A 23,863-nucleotide genomic window follows, 5' to 3' on the forward strand; every position below is an offset into this window, starting at 1 on the left:
CGGGGCCCGGGCAACACCCCCCCGCCCCCCCCCAAACTTTGCAGCCCGGCGGTGCGAGGGGATGCCGGGGCAGCGGCAGGGCGGCTGGTGGGGCGAAAACGGAGTCAACGAGCGCATCGAGTTTAATTCACTTAATTCCTTGGCGCTGCTCCCTCCCCGCTGGCAGCTTCGCCGTGTTGGCCTCTTCGGTTCTTGAAATCGCCGCACAAAAATGCGGTCCGTACCAGGACCAGAGGTCACGTTTTGACGGCAAGGAGGCAGGGCCCGCTCCCTCCTTGTGCCCCCCCCGCCCCCCATTTCCTAGCGTTTGACCCGTTTTCTTAAGGAAGCTTTCGGGGCAGAGCCGCCGTCGTTTTTAGGGGAGGTGAAGTTTGGCCGGTCGGATACCTTTCCTGCGTGCTTCCAGCCTTTGGGACGAAAAATATGTCACAGCGGCGGATGACAGGCGGTACCAGTTTACCTCACCCAGAAATTTGGGGGGTTTTGCCCTTGCGTTGAAGGCAAAGGAAAAGCTGCAGAGGGCAGTAAAATTCTTGCTCCTTACAGAGTTTTCCTGCTGCTAATGGTTAGAGGCAGGCTGTTTGCGTTACTGTATACTTCTGAAGTAAAGAATGGGGATTTTGAGGGTCTCAGCCTTTTTTTTTTTTTTTAAATAATCTTCTAATGGTTTTCTGGAAGGCTTAATGTGTATTGAATAGAGCTAGTGTTCTCTAAGAGCAAGGATGAATAGGTTAGCATAATCTAACGAATTCTATTCTAGAGGCACTGCCCATAACAGTGTTTGCTTAAACAGACAGAGAATCCAGTTCTCTTGCTTGTTACAACCGAACTTTTATCTTAAAAACTGCGGGAACTGCTTGCAGGATTAGCTAATCTTAGAGTTAATTGATGGTTTATTTCCTTTTGGTATTTGTATTAATTGGTTTTTGAGCTTTGCCGTTCCTACTAAACACACAGAACAGTTGTAAAAGAGCTAATGTGAAGCCAGTAATGGTGATGCCTCATAATTCAGTTGTTTAATGCCTAAATGTTTCCATTTTGGAGCTCTGTGTACAAAATACAGGTTCGACGCCTTATCTCATTCTGGTGTGTTAACGTGGGTGCTTGTCTGTCAGGGCTGAAGGGACCAATGATGGAAATGCAAGTCCATCAGATACCAAGGCTGAGGCATAGTTTAGGTGTGGAGATGGACACAATACTCGCCTGCAGTCAAGGCAGCAGAACTGGGGCTTTTAGCACTAAATTTCTTGCCTTTTAGTCATGGTGCAATCTACAGCTTGTTTACAAGTTGCACATGCTTATTTTTGTAATTCCGTTTCTTGAGGTAAATAATTCGTGATAGCAATGGTGGCATAACACTGGGCCCAGACTGAAGGACTGCTGAAAGTTACAGAAACAAAACTGTGAGCTGGACAAATCTTGCCAGGTCTTGCTACTTCAGAAAGAGTGAATTTTATAGTTCAGTCTGCATTTGGAATTCCAGACATACCGGAAGAGGAAAAAAACTGCTTTTAAAACCTTTTTCCTGAGCCTTTATCTTCCTGTGGCTAACAACTGGACGGGTGAGTGGAGAGAGAGGTGGGGTTCATCCTTAAAGTTTCCAGTAGATGGATAAAGGTAACTTCAGGCAGAGAGAAAGCTTGCCTATATGGACTTCCAGCCACAGGATGTTGGACAAAATCATTTGGAGCCCTGCCCAGAGTTTCACCTAAAAGCGTTTTATTACAGTCTAGCTCTTGTTGCGTTTGTGATTAAAATATTCCTGAAGGTTTAGAACTGTTTCTCCCTCATCTGAATAAAGAATACTCTTTTTATATAGCTGTGGAATCTTAGTCATTTTTTTAATGCCTGGTGATATAACAAGGGGCATGCAATTAGGAGTGTCTGAGCCACGATAGCCAATATTAATATCCTTGTCTTTATTTTGCACATCCAGTATGTATGTGATTGTTTTGACAGAAGATTTAATTTTGTAGAGGAGGCGCAATGGAAGTGAAGTGGGATAGTTCTGTTTAGGTCTGTGCTGTGCATTTGAAGGTAAAGGAAATCTTTCTTAACAGTTGTTTCCTTTAGATTTTGTACAAAGCAGTTAAGATTTTACTGAAAATTAGTTAAGCCTGTTGTGGAAACAAAACTCCAAAATGACTCATCAGAACACTTGATTTGTGTTTCTCACCTGTACTTCAAAGAACAGCTTAGAACGTGGAACGTGGGATTGGACATTGTTAAGAAAAGATGGATATTGGTGAAGCATGAACTGTTTTTATGTTCTAGGCTTTCTTAAAAAAACCCCTGTAATCAGTGGAAGTGAGAGGCTTTCCTTCTATTTTAATTTTTTATTTGGTTGTTAAAATACATCACTGTGGTGTCTGAGTTGCCTTTTTTTTTTTTTTGGCAGTGTGTTCTTAAGTGTTCCCAAACACAGCCAACCACACTGGGATGTATTCCACTTACTCAGCTATTTCAACCTGTCAGAATACGAGCTGTAGCCTTCCTGCTTTCAGATGAAAAATTTATAAAAGCTGTTGCAAAATTACAGTAAACAAGATTACTTACAAAGTGTGCCTGGAAGTCTGATTACTTTTCTTTCAGGCAGTGTACTGCTGTTGTTACTGAGAGAGGTTTCTTGGGAGATTTTGCTTTTGTTTGTTTCAGAAAACTATTGTGATTTTGACCTTTGGAATTAAATGCTCTATCTCCTCAAACACTAGATATAAGACACCCAGAGTCAGTCTGAAAGATGACCATTCACACTTGGAGTTTTAAATAATGTAGTGATGGTATCAACCTTTGAATTTCCTGTGTCAAAGCATCCTCTGTTTTTCTCTGTACCTGGCGGGAACTGAAAACTGGCAAAATGAGATCAGTCATCCATGTTTAGCTGCTGCTTTAATCGATAAAGAGTAAATTATTTTCCCAAACCTGTGAAAGCCTTCCAGTGCTTAGAAATGCCAGAGGTCAGCTTCATTTTCTGTCTGGTTATTGTCTTGTTCTTTCAATAGAATATGTAGGACAAACTCAATATTTGCCCCCCTCTACCTTTTAGTACTAAAAACTTATGATCTTTTTTAGTGGTATCTAGAACAGTTTTGTCTCTGGCCAGAGCATGTCTGTTGTAACTGCAGTTTGTAGGAGGAAAAAAAATGCCATTTTTAAATTCATGATGTAAAATGTGAGTGCATCTGAAATATCTGCAGTTGTGATGTTTTGTTTCTTAGGTGGTTAAAAAAACCTGTGACTGAAAACGGGGATGATGCCCAAATTGTACAGTTTATTGGAAGGCCATACCTTTCCTTTATCTATGTATTTTCTACACATAAAGAGTGCCCAGCCCATAGATACAGGCTTCAATAAAAACCTATGGTTCAGGGATATCAGAATCTTTTAGCGCTTGTGGAGTAAGTGGGAGAAGACCTATGTCTGGCAAGATATTCTTTTTGTCCCTTTTCCCAAAACTCGAGGTCCACCAGTCTGCTGCCAGATAGACGTGTGGTTGCTTTAGACTGGCCTGTGCCCCTTGCTCAAAGACTGCAAGCCTGCTGTGCGGTGTTTAACACAAGCCCTTATCTGTCTCCCAAATCCTTGCTGTTACACGTGACCTTGTAAAGCTCTTGTGGTTGTCAGTGTGTCGATGTTGATGTGGAGCTGCATGCTTCTTGATGGTATCATTGGCCAAGTGGAGCATGTGCTGTGTGAAAAGTGCTTCTACAATGTGGTGTTCTGATGCCTTCCCTCTTCTAAAGCACCAGGAGATGGCTTTGGGTTAGCTGCCTAATGATTGTCTGTGAAGCAGAGGTATTACTTACCCCCTCAACCACTTCTTTGAAGTTCCTGGAAGGTTCATGATCATGCTGGTAGGCTCAGTTATGATTCCTGAGCCTTTTTACTGATTCATAAATCCAAGAAACTAAAGGTTGGCTGCACACTACATCACTGACGTGCCCAAACACCTTCTGTAGCAAAAGAGGGAGTAGGCAATCCTTAAAGGGGGGGTACCGTTAACTAGGGAGGTGTGCCTGCAACACGGCAGATGCACATTCTGCAGGAACTGGTTTTCTGGCATCAGACTGACTGAATTTACCTTCAGCTGATCCTGCATGGAAGCAGAGGTAGCTGCCTCGTTCTGAAGGAACACATTAAAACTTCTTAGCTGCCAGCCTGGCTGGCAGGGAGCTGTCTTTGTGTGAAGAGAAGAGGATCAGAAGAGTCCTGTAAGCCTCCTGGGGCTTGAACTGGGGTGTGCCATTTCTTTGGGCCCTTGGTCAGAATGACAGCAAACCCTCCCTCCTTCTGATTGGTCTTACTCTAAAAGAAATAGTTGCTGCTTCTGGTAAAAACTGGGCATCACCCAAATTTCCAGCCTTCCAGATTTCTATGATCAGAATCTCATCCTGAAATGGAGGGGGAAAAGTCTTGAAGTCCATGTGGAAAAAGTAGCTTTGGAAGACATGTTCTGTCATTCTCATCGTAGTGTCTCATGTGATTAGGTGTCTGCATAAGGGCATCTGCTGCATGCCTTTGGTAATGTTCTTTCTCATCAGTACTCTGGATCTGAAAAATTCATCTGTCCCCACCAAAAGGTCACCACACTGATGTTGTGGTGATGTTATATCCCTATTCATGAGATGCTCTGTTATAACCTAATTGCATAGAATAATACAGCTGTATTGCAAGTTCACTTGTACTCTCAATTTTAGGAAATCTTTTGAGATCAGCCCTGTGTAATTTAAAGCTTTTTTGGTTCAAGAGCACCAGCTGTCTTCCCAAAGTCCAAGAATACCCAAGGTCTGAAAGCATTCCTTGGAATCCTTGCTTTGCCTTACTTTCGGTCTGCATCTGCTGTACTGTTTTGAAACTCCAGCATATCCATTCCCCCCAAAAGAAAGCTAAGTCACGGCAAAGGTAATGAAGTAGGACAATCCTCCCTAATTGAAGGACAGGCAGAGACAGGGTTGTTTGCATGCTTGATGCCGTGGTGGTTGTGCTCAGGAGGTATCCTTCCTCCTCTTAAACTCATTGTGCCAGATTATTGCCACTACCGAGATGAGGAAGAATGCAAAACAAACATTAGTGTGTTTTTCTTTCCATAATTCCAGCTATAATTGAGCATACAGTTCTGCTTTCAAGTCCCCTGTTAAAATGTTCCATGAGGAAATCCTACATTTCTAATTTTTTTTTTTTCTTGTCTCTAGGCACCATATTAAAATATATTCTTCCAGCTACAGTTGCTGGCTATTTGGCAGCTATAATTGCTGGTTATTTGATACAGTCTTAGGATATTGCCGATCCTGTGAAATGTTCCTTCCAGTAGTATCTTTGGTTGTCTGAGCATGACTTTGGTAACCAGTATTACCTCTTTAGTTGGGCTCATAAAGGTTGCTGCATCTTCCTGTCTGAAGCAGAAATTGCCTAGCTTTGTGTCTGGTTTCGTTAGTCTGGGCCTTTTCTTGTTTCATTTGCTAATGACACTCCCAGTAGGTCTGTGGTTACTTTTAATGCTGCTAAGAGCTTGTTGCTTTTGCCAGTCCCTAGCAAGCCTGGAGACAGAGCGCCATCCAGACAATGAGGTGCTGGTGGCAACCTTACTTTGCATACCTCTGTTTCATCCTTCATATTGAATAACCTGGATGTCAAATAAACTGGATAAAACCATAGGTATGGCTATGTTGGAAAAGTACTTAGCCTTGAACTGTACTTTTAATAAATTAAAGTTTTGTGGATACCCTGGCAGTGGAAAGCTTATTTAATGTCACAAGTCGTGACTCAAAATGGTGGATCCACAACTCCTAATCATTACTGCAGCTGACAAAAATGACAAATAACATACCGACTAGAGCTGTTGTTTACTGAGGTGCAATGGGAATAAGACAGATGATGGATTGGGCTACGATTGTCTGCTGTCTTTATCAGCATCAAACCAGCTCTGTGGATTCACAAATCATGTATTGGCAACTTTATAGTGGATCTCCATGGACCTGTGAATACCTGTCTGCTTATCTTGCTCAAAATTTTTTAAATTGGTTTCAAGCACCTTGTTGTGGACAAAGATATCTGACCCATTTGTGGGGATCTTAAAACTCCTATAAAAATGGTGAATAGGTTTCCTTGGCTCAGCCTTCAAGAGGTCTCCTAGATTAAGGATATTAACCAGAGATCACAGTCCCTACATTTATGCTGTAAGAAAACTTCTCCTCATTATAATGGTAGCAGTCACTGGAATCTTCCAGACTGCACTGTGCATCACTCCAAGCTGATGGTGGCATGGACATTGAGCACAGGTAGAAGTGATCTGCAGATCTCTTGAGCTGCAGGGTGTGCCAGCATCATGGGAACAAGGTGCACCTGAACACCTGTAGGGTTTCATCCTGTGCCTACACCCCAATCATAGCCAAGCTGTGCATTTTGGGGTTGTGTGGTGGGGTTTGGGTAGTGGGGAGGGGCCGCAGGGCCAGCTCCTGTGAGAAGCTGCTGGAAGCTCCCCGGGCTCCAAGCCGGACCTGCCTCTGGCCCAGGCTGAGCCCGTCAGTGACAGTGGAAACACCTGTGGGAGAACAGATTTAAGAGGGGAAACCTGCAGGGAGTTGGGGGATTGGGATGTGAGGGGAGCCCCTCTGTGGATACTGAGGTCAGTGAAGGAGGAGGGGAGCAGATGCCCACCTGCAGCCCGGGGAGGGGCCCATCCCAGAGCAGTGGGTGCCCCCCAAGATGGCCGTGACTCCATGGGAAAGCCTGCGCTGGAGCGGTCTGTGATGGAAGGACTGCAGCCCACGTGAAGGACTCGTGTTGGAGCAGGGGCCGAGTGCGGAGTCCTCCTCCCCCTGAGGAGGAAGGAACGGCAGAGACAAGGGGTGAGGAACCGACCCCAGCCCCCGTCCCTGTCCCCTGGGGGGAGAGAACTGGGAGTGGGGCTGAGGCGGGAAGGAGGGAGGGGTGGGGGGAAGGTGTTCCAAGGTTTGGTTTTACTTCCTAATGTCCTTGTTTTGATTTGATTGGTAGCAGATTAAATTGATTTTGTTTCTTCCCCAAGTTGAGCCTGTCTTTTGGCCGTGACCGTAAGTGGGGAGTGATCTCTCCCTGTCCTTGTCTTGACCCACGAACATTTCTTTATATTTTCTCCTCATCACACCATGGCTGGGGGGGAGGAGTGAGTGAGCGACTGTGTGGTGCTTCATTGCCAGTTGGGCTTAATCTATGAGAACTGTGACCCCAAACAAGCAAAGTGCTGCCACAGTGGCTTCTGCATCAAAAAGAACTGAGTCAGCTCAAGCCTTATTGATATGCAATGATGAGATGATGCCAACAGATTAAAATTTTTGGGATCTGGACCCCAAAATAAGTGAATTAGCACAGTTCTGCCCCTTTTCCCTGCCTTCTTTTTTTCTTTGAGCATCACCCCTGATCCTATTGAAAAAAAACCAGCTCCACACATTTTCTTCTCCAGATCTTTTATTTTTATGTCTTGAACAAGCAAGCTGCAGACCCTGAACCTTATTCAGATGCTGAAAATTCAAGGGATTATTGCACCATCTGTGCAGAGGAGTGTGAGGTGGTCTCTACACTTATCCTCCCAGTTGTCTGTTTCTCCAACCTGTATAGAAACATTTTCTTTATCTCTTGTCTCTAAACAGAACTCTCATTCTTAGCAGCACCTATGTGATACAAAAGTCCCTTGCTGTTCCTGGTGAGAACCTGTTCCAGGCTTGTGTCTGGGAGAAGCAGAGGAAGCAGCACCCATCACCACTGGCCTCTCAGCCTTGCCCTCAGGTCTGTTGTCTGAGCATCCACTTCTTCCACCACCCATGGTTCTGTTTTTTTAATTTTTTCTAACCTGGAAGATGTGCTCCAGAGCACAGGAGCAATGGCTTTCAGTTGTGTGCTCAGAGAGTGCTCCAGAGGGCAGCAGGGGTAAGGTGTAGTCTGGCCCAGATGTGTTTCCCTTACAGCTTCAGGTGCAACCAGTCTGGTGTTTGATCATTGGATAGTCCCATGAGATCCCACGTGGACTGATGGCTTTTCAGAGCCACTCACTGGGGTTTGCAAAAGTAGTTTGAACTTGCTTTTTCCACCCGCCTCCTCAGGCAGCTGAACTGTGTGCTGTGGGACCTCTTACAGACCCTAAATGCTATGGCATGCACAGTGGACCTGCTCACTGACTGGATAAGTGGAATTGCTGTCCTTCCATTCCAGGTAAAATTTTCCCATCTGTCTCCAATTTGCTAGTACTTTGGTCAGCCCTGCAGGAAAATCCTGGGAAGACTAGATTCCCCCAGCTCCTCTTCCAGCAAGACTGAATTCAGGTTGAAGACTTGACACCTTATTTCTCTGAGAGGTGTGTTAGAAAAGCAGATGCTCTTTGAACTTGGCTCAGCATCTGCTTGCTAGTGCTCCCGCTCTTAGAGAATCATGGAATCATTTAGGTTGGAAAAGACCTTTAGGATCATTGAGTCCAACCATTAACCTAACACTGTCAAGTCCACCACTAAACCATGTCCCTAAATGCCACATCTACACATCTTTTAAATCCCTCCATGGATGGTGACTCAACTATTTCCCTAAGCAGTGCCTGTTCCAGTGCTTGACAACCCTTCTGGTGAAGGAATTTTTCCTAATATCCAACCTAAACCTCCTCTGGTGCAACTTGAGGCTGTTTCCTCTTGTCCTATTGCTTCTTACTTGGGAGAAGAGACTGACCCCCACCTCACTAGAACCTCCTTTCAGGTGGTTGCAGAGAGTGATAATGTGTCCCCTCAGCTTCCTTTTCTCCAGGTTAAACAACCCCAGGTCCCTCAGCTGCTCCTCCTAAGTCATTCCTCTTGCTTTATATACCCTGGCAGGTGGATGGATTTCCTTTCTTTGATGCAGCCATTGTGGTGGTCCTTTCTGCTGGCACGGTGGTCTGAGCACAGTCTACTCTGGTCAAGACCCAGGAGATGGTAGGTTGTCCAGACCAGTAGCTGGTCCTGTAATCCCCAGTGGCACCCTGGAGCTTGTGCCAGAAAGGGGCCATAGTCTCTCACTTGGGCTTGTTTTCTGCCCCGGTGAGTCCTGGCAATTTCCAAACCCGACTGGTAGGTGGTGGGATTTTAGACACTTCTCCAAGTGACGTGATGTCTGTTTGACCCTGAAACAATTTACCAGGTTGTTTTTGGTGTCTTCAATTTTTAGTATTTTCTTACTTGTGCCTTAATGAAATGGGGTAACAGTACTGGTTAAATAAGCCCTTATCTAACACTAAATAGAAATGCCTGGATTTGCAGGATCTCTTTTGCTCTGTTTCCTATGAATGTGTCTGAAGTTTTGCTCCTTTATAGAGCTGTTATTTGGCATAGTTATATTTCAAATGTAAGTTGGCATGTTGATGACCTTTATTTGAAATGTTATCGTTATAGCAGTAATACCCATTGCAGAACGTGGGCCTGATCCAGGAGTCAAAAACAAAATAAGAGATCTCTTTGGTTTGAAGTAGTTGAACTGAGAGACATATGAGAGTGAGGAAAGTGTCCTTAGGGGAGTAAACTTTAAGAACATCTTCTGCAGTAATAATAACTGTGTTTAGTAAGTAATTGCAAAACCTTAGGAAAAACTTGAAAAGTAATTACACAATGACAGTAGTGACTTTTCAATATTAAAACTATTTTTCATGTTACCTTATTATGCCAATATGTTGAATCTGTGGAATATTCTTGCAAAATGTATTTTTAAAAGACCCGTTAGAGAAAGAAGCTTATCTTTTTCTTCATTAAACAGACCTTTAAAATGAACATTGTTTCCTCATGTGCTGAAATTCATGTGCTCCCTGGTTCAGATTTTGTGATCCTTACTTTTAAGCAAGTTCTGTCTTGTCGTTTTTTCTTGATTACAGCCAGATTTTCAAGTTATGATGTCAGGAGTAAAGTGGTGAGGGAAGGCCACCTTTTAGCTTTGGTTTAAAAGGGACAGCCAAAATATGTAACTGTCAGTATTAAATAGCTCAAAGAATCGAACAAGTACTTCAGTTTTTCTGATTTCCACAGGTCTATATGGGTACAAGGAAGGCCATAATTTAACTTTTAATACATGTTGCCATGCAGTTAATCTGAAAAACATGTCTTTGAGTCCTGTGAAGTAATGTAATATCCATGATGTTTAACTGATGGAACTCTTTCAACAATGACATATTTTGAATATATTTAACTGCAAGGCATACATTTTTCATAAGTGTTTTACTCAATTTATCTTCATGTATCCAGTTGCATAAATAGTAGTTGTATTTATTGGAGAGTTTCTTCAAGATTATTTTGATAATACGAGGAGGAAGGATTTTGAGAACATCTGAAAAACAAGCTAAACTAAGTTTTAAGCCACATTTTTGGAGAGGAATTCAGAAGCAATACATGTAGAATAAAGCATGCAGGAAGGATATGTTGGTCACTACATTTACATTAAAAATAATCTAAATGATACGAGTAGGTGCTAATTAGCTCTGGAGCCTGAAGTAATTAGTTTCATCAAAGTACAAAATTCTCCTCGCTTTGCTGCATACTGTCTCAGCCCTCTTCTGAAGGGAATGCTTCAAGGAGCAGAATGTAATTAACTGTGGTTGCTCTCTGGGACATTGTTTATCTTCTGTGGCTGCCAGTTAGTGTCTTCGGGTAGGACAAGTGCACCAGCTGAGTGTTGTAGCCACTAGTAACTGGGTTGGACCATCTTGTTTTTCATAGGCTGTTAAATGTCTTAAAGTAGAGCTACTTTTGATAATTGCCAGCCTGAGAGAAGATTGAGATGGTGCTGGATGACCAAAAGGCATGATAGTCCCATCCCTGACCCCTGTGGTCCCTCTGAACCCCAGCTTATTAAATAAATGGTTGTATGCACTGATGGATTTTATATGACATGTGGTTAACAAGATGAGAGGATACTAATCGCTGAAAAATAAATCAAGAGAGAGAAAACTGCCGATATGGCAAATGAGGATGTATAAAGAAATAGGAAAAGCTGCTCCCCATTCTGGTTGGGTGCATGGGCTTTTCACAGGGCATATTTGTGCATATAAAATATCAAGCATGCACATCCTGATTCTGCTAATTATGTTTTTGGCAGGGATAGGTGTCTGTCCTCTGTCCCATGGCATATGATACAGTAGGAATGGTCACAGGCTCAGGGGGTTCCCTGGCTACACATTTGCATGCAGGCAGCTCAAGTGGAGGTTGTTGTTACCTGTTGATCTGAGACGTACACTGCCTTTAAAAATCAAAAAAGCTGTATCAAAGCACAGTTGTGCTCACTCCATGCAGGGAAGAGACACCTTAAAAACAACCGTTACTCCATCAGTATCTAGCCACTGTGTTGCAGCTTTGACCATCCTCGGAAACCTATCTTTTCTAGTTCTTTTGTATTCATTTGGAAATGGTGGTGGTGGTAGGACCAGAATTGTTTACGGTGTTCATCATGCATTGAGGTTGCATTGTGATGTTCTCTCTTATTTATTCTTTTCATATGTTCTGCATTTTGGGTGGTTTTTTGACTGCTAGTGAGCAACAAAGTGATGTTTTCATGGGTCTACCTATAATAAACACTGAATACCTCCATTTCTCAGTGTTACTGGTCAACCAAGAGCCTGTTGTCATCTGTATAGAATTAGGATTATTTTGTGTGAGCTGCGACACTTGACATACATCTCCACTGAAATTCACCTGCCATTTTCTTGCTCAGTAGTGACTGTTATGAGATCCTTTTGTAATTCTTCATAGCTGGCCCTCATCTTTTTCAGATTGCTATTCACCCCTTTTCCTGAATTGTTTATGGATATGCTGAACAACATAACACCCTAGGATTCCTGAGGACTTTTTTGGGCACTCTGGACCTTTGTTTTTAACAATTTTTCCCAGGATAGATACCAGACCTACTGGTATTTCTCTTAGTCTTTGAGAGGAATCCCAGGAGAGACCGGTGTCACATCACATTCCTGTCTTTGGATACAGAAGCACTTTTGGGTGAAGGTTACGCGTTACTACAGTTTTAGCTCTTCTTCCTTTGAGTCCTGTTGGCCCTTTCTGGTGAACCCTATCTGCTTGTGGTGATTCTTTTTACATTTCATGTTCTTGCTTTTGTCTGTAATGCCTTATAATGATAGTTCAATTTGAGACAGATCTTCTGATGTGTTCCCTCTGTATAATTATTCTGGAATAAGAATTACACCACACTGAACACAGATAAATAAAAAAAGCAACCCCTAAACCTTTCTGCTACAGTCTGCTCTTCTCTAACTGTTCTTTTCAATACCTGCATCATCTGTTTGCTTAGAAGTCCTTTAGCAGGCTGCTAACTCCTGCTTAAGTTTCAAAAAGAATATACTGCTTATTTTTATACTCTTAAAAAAGATTTCTCAGGCTCTTTTCCTGGCCTGCATTACTGAGTCTTTATATTAATCCTGATAAATGTTATGATCCCTTTTATTTACCAGTGGTGTGGTTTTTTTTTTTTGAAAGATGGGTTTTAGAAGCTTCACTGCTTGGCTGTTCAGGCATTCTAGTTGTGTTTTGGTCTTTCTCAAGTCTATTTTGGGAATTGATTAGCTTTTGGCCTGTGACTGTGAGTTTTATAGTGTCTTCAGGCCACCTACAAAGATTTTAATCTGTAAGCTCCTAGCTCCCCCTTTCAATTTAAGTGTTTGGATTTTGTTTTTCATTTGCTTTCTTAACAAGCTTTGTCATTGTTATAAAGCTGCTCCTCAATAATGACTTTTTATGGACCAGATTCTTTCCACTTCTTGAGATCAGGTTGAGTGTTTTCTTTTCCTTTGTATGGGTGGTCTTTTGTTTGTTTGCTTGTTTGTTTTGTTTTTCAGCTGTGTGTGAGACATGACAGTGGTCTCAGCTTCCAGCTGCTGTTGTGACCCTTAACCAGTCTAGCTGGGAGTCACTGAAGTGTCCCTTGACCTGCTGTGTTTTCTTCTTTGACAGCCTTTCTTACCTCTGCATTTCATAGAACCTCAAATAGTTTCTGTCCTGGTTGGATGACCAGTCCTCTAAGTAATTTATTTTAATAAGCCTTTGCTGTTCAGTCTAGTTTTTTGGTTGATAGGAACTTTACGCTATTTGTTGATTCTCCTAGGTTGTTAATACAAGCCATTCTTCAATCCCTGCTGAAGTGTGTGGCTTTCAGTCTTTTCTGCTTTTTCACTATTCTGCTGCTGGTCTTTTTTCCACCAAGTTTTCTGGCAGACTATTGTGTAAATAATGTTGTTTTAACAACAGGCATTTTAGTTCTTCCATCTAGCTTCTTAGGCTTTTAGTGTTTATGTAGAAGAGTGTATACTTTCACGTGAGTGCTTTATTTCTCCGCAAATTTTTTCAAAAGAGAGTCTGTCTGTTGTGGCTTTTCTTTGCCATTTCCTTCTTGCTTGAGTTTAATCAACTTCTGTTCTTTCCTTTAGTTGAGAATTACAGGTCTCCATGATATTACTGCTTCTCTTAAACATACTGTATTTCTACCTTTGAAGTGCCAGCAAACTCATTCTTTTCTGGTTTAGATTAAGCTCAGCTACCTTCTAGAGGCTCCCTCCCTATTCCCAAAATTTCCTTGTTTCTTTGAATTAATTTTCTAACATATTTTCTTAGCTGCTTATTGAACTTCTGCTTGCCAACCTGTCTTGTTTTGGAAGCATTTCTGGGAATGCTACCATAGTTCTCTGCTTCTTCACTAGCAACCAATATTTTGCCTCCAGAACTTTTCTTTTAACCTTCCTTACGTTACTGTTGTTTGCACAGCAGCCATGGCTTTTGACTCTTCCTCAGCACCTCCAAGGAGCCTTTTCAAACCCTCTGTGAGGTGTGATGTTTTTGCATTAAGCACAGAAGCCTGATCTCTGGTATGTCAGACTTTGTGTTCCTGATAATCATTGCTACAACACTGAGGCAGGTGAGGTTCACTCATAGTTATCAGGCAAACTTGGAAAAGTATGGATGCATTTTTTTTCTACTGAGTAAGTGAGAAGATGAACAACATCTATATGTAGTTGGACTCACTAAAAAGAATCCACTGGCTTGGCACTGTAGTCAAGTACATAGGTGGTGAGAGGGGTGTTCAGAATACCTACATGGTTGGTCATTGTATTATCACTATTAGTCCTGTGTGCTAACGGGGACAGACCCTGTGAAGTCAAAGAAGAGTTCCTGTTGATTTCACTAGAATTACTGCACTGTTGCAAAATGCCACCTTCTTATACGGTGGGATTTTACAGTGTATGTTTTTCACGACTTTCAAGTTTGAGGAGAGGCTGCAGGTGACCAGACTGCCACCTGAAGGATTTGACTGAAGTCTTACTGCTTTAATAGTGACACAACAGACTAACAAATACAAAATGATATAGAATCTGGCCATGAATGCAGAACTGCTCTTGCTGGTTATACATGACATCATGCAGCAGCTTGGCAGTTGTGATGCTGGGCAGAATTGCCTCATAAATGCGATCTGCAAATTGCTGGACTGATTGCGGACTAGCGAGGAGTCAAATATCACCATGTGCTAACAGCAAGTGTAGACTGCACATCAGACTCATTAATAGAGAGAACTGAATTTCTCAGGACAACAGACATCATGAAACAACTGGATTTGAGCCTGATGCTGTTACCATTGATCTACCAAGCCAAACAGGGAACGCTGCTGCATCAGAGGGAAAAAATCTCAGGCGTGCAATTACACAGGGCCTTAGTGAAAATCAAAAGCTTCATTGACACAAAATTCAGGACAGTTTGATTAAAAGGTACAGTTCAATTAATTTTCTGCTAGTATCCTTGAACATGTTGCAAAAAGCTTAGTAAAAGCTTAAAAAAAAAAGACAAAAAGACTCGAGACTGCTTCTAACCAGGCAGCTAATCAAGAAAAACAAGCAAAGCTTTGCGTTATGAAAGATAAATGGTGGGCACGAAAGGCAGAGGAGTTTTTCTAAGTTGTGGATCCAGAAAATACAATGTGGCCTTGGAAGCAGCATCTGGCCTTGGAAACAGCATCTGGCCTTAAAGACACTGTGCCATTTCTAAAGTGAAGATGGACTAATAATGATGGCATTGATGGAAAAGAAATCTGAGATGGCGGGCCAAAACTTTTCAGTTGTCCTAAATGCTGAAGTCCTAGATGAAGCTGTACAGCTACTTGGCCAGGAGCAGGACACGGAACCCCCTAATAAAATAGAGATTTTTTCCAGCCGTCTAGTAGATGGCACACAGTGCAGTCAGCTGTACGCAAATTCACTAAAATATAAAACCATGGGATAAGAGTCACAAGTAGCCAAAAGAATTTTGCAGCTTTTTGGCTTTGTAGAGAACTATTCCTTGAGATGTTAGAGGATTGAAAAGCTGTCCACTTTTACGAGGGAAGGGAGATGATATGTCTTCTGAAAATCGTTCTAATTCTCTCAAGTCCTGGAAAATGCTTTACAGGAAAAATGGGCAATTTTTGCTATAGATTCTTTCAGTCAGTCTGGTTAAAGGAAGATGTCATCCTGTTTTGATAGAGAGGTCAGTAAGTTAGTCATCCTTAAACCCTGTAACTTTTTTTTTTAACACTCAACATTTTTGAAAATACATGTATGAAATGGTACATAGTTTTAATGTCTGAAGAATGTTCTCACTTGTTCCTGTATTTACATTTAGAAAGTGTTTCACTGATCTCAGCAAAAGGTGATTTTTAGTAGGAATTTAATACAGTAAATGGTTCAAGTTAATTCAAAGCATGTGGTATTTCAGATCCCAGCAGGAGTCCTCTGTATAGAGGCTGCTGTCAAATTCCAGTAGACTAAAAGAATAAAGGAAAAAGTACCAAAAGAACGAGGGACCATGGTAGAAGATTTTAGGCTAAAACTGGTATTTTAAATGCTTGTTTGTTCATTTTTATAGAGTACTTTGTCAAGTTGTATGGTTTTATATAAAACAGTGAAGTGCTCTACAGCAGCTTTGCTGTTTAAAATTGAACTGAGGGCATGGCATTATCTGGAAAAGCAAAGAACAGGATGTAGAATGAGAGAAGGTTGTGGGCTTTGGAAAGAAGAGTGAAAGTGATTCTTCAGATTTTAGGGGTAAAATTATCACACACTTCTGAAGAATTTGTGGGAGTTGGAAAAATTTCTAACAGTAGACCTTTTAATTTCTTCAGTAATTAAAAGACAGCAAGATAGAAAACACTCGGGAAGATAGAGCTGTCAGGCAAGATCCATATATTGCAGGCTTAGCTATTATGTTCAAAAGTGTCATGCTGATATCTTAATTCCATTACCTCTGGTGTATTTTAATTGCTGAGACTAGCAACAAAAAAAGAAGGAAGGTGTTTTTGTTTTGGTTTTTTTTTCCCCACCTCCTTGTGAAATGGTTAGGGAAAGAGAACAGTTAGCCTTCAGGATTTGTCTTTGCATCCAACACCACCTTTTAACCTGCTAAACACACGATGATTGCAAATATTGATCAGGAAGCTACAAGTTTTACATGTCCTGCTCTGGAAGTTACAATTTCATAAACATTTAGTTCCTCTGAAGTAATAGGAAAATATTGTTAAAAGCAGTTTCAAAATAAACCCCTGCCTCACACAGCCTGCTTTTGTTGACGTGACAATAATGCGTATTTTACAGGCAGGGTTGTGAAAAATCCACTTGTACACGTTAAGGCTTTCTGGAAAGGATTCAAATGGTAATAACAATTGTTTTCTCACGTATTTTTTTAGTTGCTTAATGTGTACACTATTCTGTCTTTAAATTTCAGTTTGACCTCAGGATTTGCACAGCGTACGGTGCGATGCCTGCAGCTTGCGACATGGGAAGCAGGTTGTTTTGTGATCGGCTTGGAGCGGTGGCCTCCTGCTGCAGTCCACGAGGTTGCATTCAGTTACCTGTGATGAAGAGCTGACACGTTGTTGTCTTTTTTTTTTTTTTCCTGCATCTGTGTACCAAAACAAAATGCAAAATTGTGCAATAGCCAACCAGAAAAGGGGAGAAAGCAGAAATAAAATTTTAGATTTAGTGATCAAAATGGCTTAGCTAAGTGTTGAGATCATTTTATGCTTAAAAAGAGGAAATTGGCTGGTGAGCTGTTAATTTGGAACAAACATTGTGATAGATTGATCTAATGCTAGAATACATATAGAAGTATGTAGCGATGTGACCATACATATGCTCTAAACTGAAATCTAAATATTGTTCATTTGTTTTGAAGCACGATTGTCCTAGAAAGCACAATACTTTTATTTTTTTGACTGAAATGGAGAAGCCTGCTGTTGAAGTGCATGTGGATATTCTTGGTAGTATGGTTGTAGCATGACTGTTAGCACTGAAATAGCTGTTTGCCGTCATTTAAATCTGTGGTTTTCCTGAGTCTTGGCTTCCTCCAGGAGCTTGCGGGTGGGTTCCTTCAGTGCTGCGACCCTGACTGTGTGACAGATGGTGCAAGGAACTTACTGTTGTCCTGTCGCTGCTGAAGGGACTGTTCCTCTGACCTTGGAACAAGAGTTTTGCAATCCTACCTGGAATTGCGGAAGTCAAAGGTGGAAGTTAAATGCTTTTGGTGTTACCTGGGCTGGCATTCATTGTGACATTAATAAATCAATTCACTGAAACAAATTTCAGCGATGGGAATGATCAAAAATCGCAAAATTCAGAGACATGAATCAGTAGCTCTTACTACTACTGGTTAGGTTTTATATTTTGTCTCTATAGAAGACTGCATGTATCTTACTTCATAACAGCTCCGTACTCATGCGGACACTTACCTCTATACCTAACTTTAAGCCCATAAATTGTTTACAGTACAACTACCCCAGTGTTCGAAAGCCTTAATGTGTGTATTTAATATTTGGAAGATTAGTGTTTGCATTTCAAAGTTAGCACCATCACTTAGAGTTTCTTGACTCTGCTTATATCCTGATCATCAGTGCTGCAGTAGTAATTGCTTCAATGCCTGATGCAGCAGGTGGGTGTTGCAACGTGCAGTACATGTGCAGTCAGGGCTGCAAGGAAAACAAAATATGAAGGGAGGAGGGGGAAGGAACCTTACAGCAAGTGTCTCCATAGATGTGTGGTTGTAAAACTTACTAGATCTGGGGAAAAAAAAAACCAAACCCCCAAAATGCTGACAGCATTTGTAAATTTACAAATTTACTTGTAAATTTCTAGTTTTGCTCTAACTGTAGCAAGTCTTATAAGAAAGAAAAAAAAAATCACATCAAAAAGCTTTTAAGTAAAATGTTAAGTATTTAAGTTGAAAACCCACCAATAAACAAGATTTATCAGGGTACTAAGGAAGCAACTATAAAATAAAGGAAAAATAAATGTTATTTCTTTGTGCTTGGATATCGTACAAATCATCAGATAGGTACTTTCAGATTGTTCCCAAGATTTTACCAGCATAAAAAATGAATACAAGGCTTTTCTGCATGAAGTGTGTGGTTAGTGGAGGATTTTATGCTGTTGGAGCAGTAGCATTTGGGGCCTGCTTTTGCAGTCCTTGTTGCTACAAATGAGGCTGTTAGAATTCGTAACAGCTGGGGGAATGCGTAAAGATCCTATGACCAGACTTTGATACAGTGCTGTTGTACTTCAACCAGAGATACTTTTGAACACATAGAGGAATATAACATCAAATATTTATTCTTTTTTAATGCATCCATCACTAGGTGATTTAAACATACTAGTGTAGTAACTTCTATGTAAGTTCTTTAAATAAATTTAAATATTGTTTATTCTGAACTCACTTCAAGTTATATTCTAGTCCTTGCTCTGGGTGTTGTTTGCACATTTTGAAGTAAGCAGTTGCTAGGAGAAAAAGTATATATGTAATCTAGAGCACATCCTTCCAGATAAATACTTTAAACAGAAGCAGATGTATAGTATCTGGCAAATATCACTATCAAAAAGGCTTTTATAGAGTGATGGATGCATGGTTGATTTGGAAGGCATTTTGACAGCTACAGTCTTCAATAGGGATGCTTGAATTTCACCTGCAAACCACACTAATCGCAGAAATATCTTGAATTCTGGAGCAGAAAGGCAGATAGGGTTTGCCTTTTAATTTGCTCAGTCCTATGGGCCTGGCACATTATTGCTGTGCGATTTACAGTTTTCTCGATCTGCTTCAATGAATATATTTCTCAATTTAGTTAAAGAAGTACCATGCAGTAGTGTGGTTAATAGTTGTTCATGAAGTTAATACTCCACATAACAGCTTCTTACAGTGAAAGAAATCCTATTTTGATTCAACTCACTTTTGATATTCAGTCATGCCTTTCTGGGATCTCCCTGTGCAATCAGTTTAGAGTTTGTTATTGCTGTCTGACCTTTAGGTACCTTCATTTTTAACTTCCTTTTCATTTTCCTCTGTTTCCAGGAAATTGAAGACCACGTGGCATTTGTAATAACTGTTCCAACGGCCCTAGCAATTTTTTTCGCTATATTTATCCTTGTCTGCGTAGAACCTGTATTTAAGAAGCTGCTTCGTGTATTTTCTCTGGTGGTCTGGGTATGTCTTGTTGCCATGGGATATCTCTTCATGTGTTTTGGAGGAATCATCTGTCCCTGGGACCAGGTAAGACTGTCACTAATTTTACTTCCACTGGGTACATTTCCAAGAACCGTTCTACGCAAAAGCATTCACATTCATTTTTGTGGGACATCTCATAGAATCTTTTTGTGACTAAGTGTTTGCGTACTGAGACTCCATGCATCTATTTTATAAATACCAAAGTGATGTGCATACTTAGGATATGGAAACATTTGAAGGATTTTGCTTTTATATTTTTAAGGTGCTTTGCATAATGAACATTTGATTCCAGTCACCAACTTATTTGTAGAGTGAATATTTGATTCTAGTGACCAATTAGCATGGCAGAAATGCTAGTTTTGTTCAAGACCACTGATTTAAGCTTCTTCAGCTTAAAATGTTTGAGCTCTGAGTGCAGGCTTTCTGTGGTCTTCAAGATGCTCTCTAGTAACGCATGAGAAAAAAGACGGTGAGTTCCCGTATATTTCTAGGGAAATGAATGAGTGGGGAAGCAGGGAAGTACCCTTCACATTTTTTAAATTGCATCTTAATAGCAGCACTTTTAAAATATCAATAAATGATGTGCAATAGCCAACGCTGTGCCTGATCGATTCTTCCATGTTCTGCTGTATCCTTTTCCTTTTCCCAAGCCTCTCTACGTGGGGATACTCCTGATACAATAATTGTAAAATTCTTCAAAGGATGAAAAAAGCTTTTAAATACATAAATATGTCTTTTGTAAATTTCATGCTGATTCCATGAGTTTGGTATAACCTTTAAACGGTAGTACTGTATCCAGGGTGCCTTCAAGATAGATCTTCAAGATAGACTTGAAACAAATTCTCTGACTTGTTATTCAGATCTTGCAGTGACTTATGCAAATACTGAACTTTAAGTATGCAAGTAGTTCCTTTAAAATCTTTAATTCAAATGATTTAAATTACTGGTATATGTTGGTAATATTAGTTTTGGAGCCCTTACCTTTGTGGGTGACTTTTATTTTCGTTTTCTTGGAAGGTTCAGGGATTAATTGTCTTATGAAACTGCCTTCCTGGTGTGGGGGTTTTTTTGGATTTTTTTTTTTTTCTTAAGTATTTGAAACGACCAAACCAGGCCACTCTTGCATGTAATAAAAGGCAAATCAGAATGTGTAATATTTTTCTCTAGATACGGATTTCACCATGGGAGTCCCTGTATCTTTGTGATATCAAGTCTAGATAATTGACTTGGCCTTGCTTTTTTGATTTATTTATTTTCATTGCCAGTTGTGGGATGGCACGCTAGAATATTTCAGGCTTTCAAGCCTAGACGAAAATATTTAATTAGCCGATTATTTGTCCACTGCAAGTTCTACTGAGTTTAATTGTGTCCTTTGAAAGATAACGATAATGATTTTCAGAAGCATGTGGCACAGAAGAGATCTACGAGGGATGCTGGCGCCTCGGTCTGGGGGTTCTATTTAGCATGTGAAGATGGTTTGTCCTGCCCTGCTTTCCCCTCAGGAAAGATGTAGCGGTTCCCGCAGTGTCGGAGGGACGTGGCGGGCCGTGCGAGGCAGGAGGGGCTGTGGAGCTCTGGGGAAGGGCACAGTATTCCCTTGCCAGGACACAAGTCCTCTGACGTTTCAGTCCGTTCCTCGCTTCGCCTGCAAGTCTTGCTTGGAGAAGAGGACATCTGGGAAGGAGCTGCCTTGATGTCTCCGCCAGCACAGGCGGAGGCCGTGCCCAGTGCTGCGCCGGATCCGGCCCAGAGCAGGCAGGGCTTTTCCAGAAAGCCTGGAGCTGGCCGTGGATACGTGGCTTGACCCCACCATGCTGGTGTCTTCGGCGTCTGGTGGGAGAGGGCCGGGCTGGCCCCTGGCCGCTGCGAGGAGTTGGAGGTCGGGTGGCTCCCTGCAGTGGGACCCTTCGCTTCCCCAAAACCATTCCCTCCTCCTCCGGCTCCCCCCTTGAATAGCAGTGCTGTTTTGTCGATCACTTTTGTAGGTATACTTTAGCCTAGTGTCAGTTAAGAGTAAACTACAGAACTACGGGAATCTTTCTGGGAATTTGACACCTTAAACAATAGACTAATTGCAGGTTTGATGTCTTTGAATGCTTGTAAAATAGCCGTGAGCGGTTAAAATACTGCCAGGTATTCCTCCGATGCTCGTGTTTTGATTGCTGTGCATCAGGAATACGTAGGTCAATAATCGATGTTCTCTCCTCTAATTATACATGAAAGCAAATCTGAACAATCTTTCCTCGGTGATCACTGACAGTTTCTTTGTTGAAGTTTTATGTTTGGTGAATTTTAAAGCCATTTTGCTTGGCTTATTGGGGTGTTTTTGTTGTTCCTTTATGCTTTTTATGAAAGAAGAGAAACATGATGTAAAATTTAAATTAGTTCTGTTTCAAATACGTCTTTGTCAACAGATCAAATTAGAAAATTATGAAAATTTTAAAAAGAGCCAGTTCATGCACACTTACTTACTAAACAAGTGCTTTATTTTATTTTTCTTCAAATTACAGCCTAACTTCTGTTCTGGTCCAACAGAGTTTAAAAATAACTCTTTTTCATCATCTTTCGTGTATCCTGAATCCTAAGCTTGTTAAGAAGATGTGTGTGTGTGTGTGTGAGAAACCTGTGGGCTGATGTGAAATAAGTGCAAATCGTAATTGGTTTCAGCTATCTTTTTGCCGTCCCTGCAGACTGCTTTTATCTGTCTGCATGTCCTTGCCTCTCGTTGGACTGCAGCTCCAGCTTTGGAGGGAAGCTATCATCAGGCAGGCGTCTGGCCGCTGTTTGAGGGGGAAGGCAGGGCAGCTGTAGTCGCTTACTCCGTCCCTTGGGCCGGTCTGCAAGGCTCCGTAATTGCCTGCTGAGCCTGATCCGAAGGCATTAATTGTCACTCGGCTGTGCAGGCATAGTCACAAACCCACCTACGAGAGGAGCCGGGCTATTTGCGCTGTCGAGCGTACCGACTACCTTACCTCTTAAGTTAGCCCCAGCTCCCTTACTCCTCGGTGCGGACGACGAGGAGCAGCAAGAGCGCTGAGAGGGAGATGGAGGGTGCCTTGGTGAGGCAGTGGGTGTCTCGACACGAAACAACCGAGGAGAGTGATGGCAGATGTCTTTTGGTACCTGACAGACCTCCTGAAAGAAGCGTGGTGGCCCTCTCTGGTCGGTGCCAGCCCAGGTTTCTGTTGGCGCCAGCCGTGGCGGAGGAGCCCCCGGTTTCCCTGGGGCGCGGTGGTGGGACCTGCGCTGGCCGGGCTCCAGCCTGGGAGGGAGCCTGGGCTCTCTGGGAGGAGTTGAGGGACAGCGGGCCGGCACCGGCAGGGAAGACGGAGAGCAGAGGGGGTCGCGCGGAGGCTGGGAGAGAGCCGTGGCGGGCTGGCAGTTCTTCCCAAACCTAAGGTGTGAGCAGTAATGCGTGGAGGTGGTGTCAGTGAGGACAGGCCCAAGGACGATGCGTGGAGGTGGGTGGACGGTGTGTTTGGTGGAGGGCCGGTGATGCGAGGCAGGCAGGCTGAGAAAGCAGGGCGGGTAGAAGAAGGCGATGCGTTGGTTTTGTCATGTTAGGACTTTTCCCTGCTGTAGGAAGGAGCACCTTTCCTTACGAAACGTAAATCCAGTACCTCTCTCTAGAGCTACCTGCCAGGGAATGAATTTAAATTGGTTGCCTCTTGTTTCACTGACAGTGTAGTTATTGTACAACAGTCGCCTTTCCATGTCATCCTCTGACATGTCTAATATTTCCTCAGCCTTTTATACAGGGTGTGTGTAAATATGTCATAGCACATTGATATCGGTGGGTAAAAAGAGCTCTTAAAGCATACAGTGGATGATATAAAAAAAAGAGTAATTATACAGCATTATACTAGTCTAATGAATTCTATCATTGCTGGATTTTGGTATTCAATTCTACTTAATTATAAATACGTTTGCACAGCCCAGGCACCAGATGTGTTCCTCCTTGTCTATATTCAGTTACAGCACAGAAATTACTTCAAGCAGGATTTGACGCTTCTGGTTTCTGAAAAAGAATTATCCACAGAGTGATGTGTTTAGAATATATGTTTGGCTATTTTAGCCTAAATGCTACTTTTTGAGCTGAATCTAAAGCACTTTTTTGTTTAATGTGTTGGTATGGAATTGTTCAATTCAGGCCTTGGAGCAGCCCTGGTTTACGAAGTGCGAGCAAAATTTTCTGTATTAGTATTTATATTTCTCATTTTTTTGATACTCTCTTGGCACCTGAGGATGTCGGTCTATCGTGTGCTGAGGGGTGAGGGCCCACACAGCGTTTCTGCAGTTGTGGCAGTTAGCTCCTCTATTAGGCAATGGGGCGAGCTGATGGGTCCGCAGAAATGGAAGTATTT

At 42.0% G+C, this 23,863-nt stretch overlaps 1 protein-coding gene across 1 annotated transcript in view; it reads left to right on the forward strand.

The window, feature by feature from the left end:
- Positions 1 to 23,863, forward strand: part of ADCY2 (adenylate cyclase 2 (brain)) — a 241,679-nt gene that overhangs the window by 47,864 nt on the left and 169,952 nt on the right. Inside the window, exon 3 of the mRNA XM_010571469.1 lies at positions 19,347 to 19,544. Coding sequence (XP_010569771.1) covers positions 19,347 to 19,544 — 198 coding nt within the window. The remainder of the gene's footprint in view (positions 1 to 19,346; positions 19,545 to 23,863) is intronic.

Source organism: Haliaeetus leucocephalus, unplaced genomic scaffold, assembly GCF_000737465.1.
Source record: "Haliaeetus leucocephalus isolate CR32 unplaced genomic scaffold, Haliaeetus_leucocephalus-4.0 Scaffold328, whole genome shotgun sequence".
NCBI lineage: Eukaryota > Metazoa > Chordata > Aves > Accipitriformes > Accipitridae > Haliaeetus > Haliaeetus leucocephalus.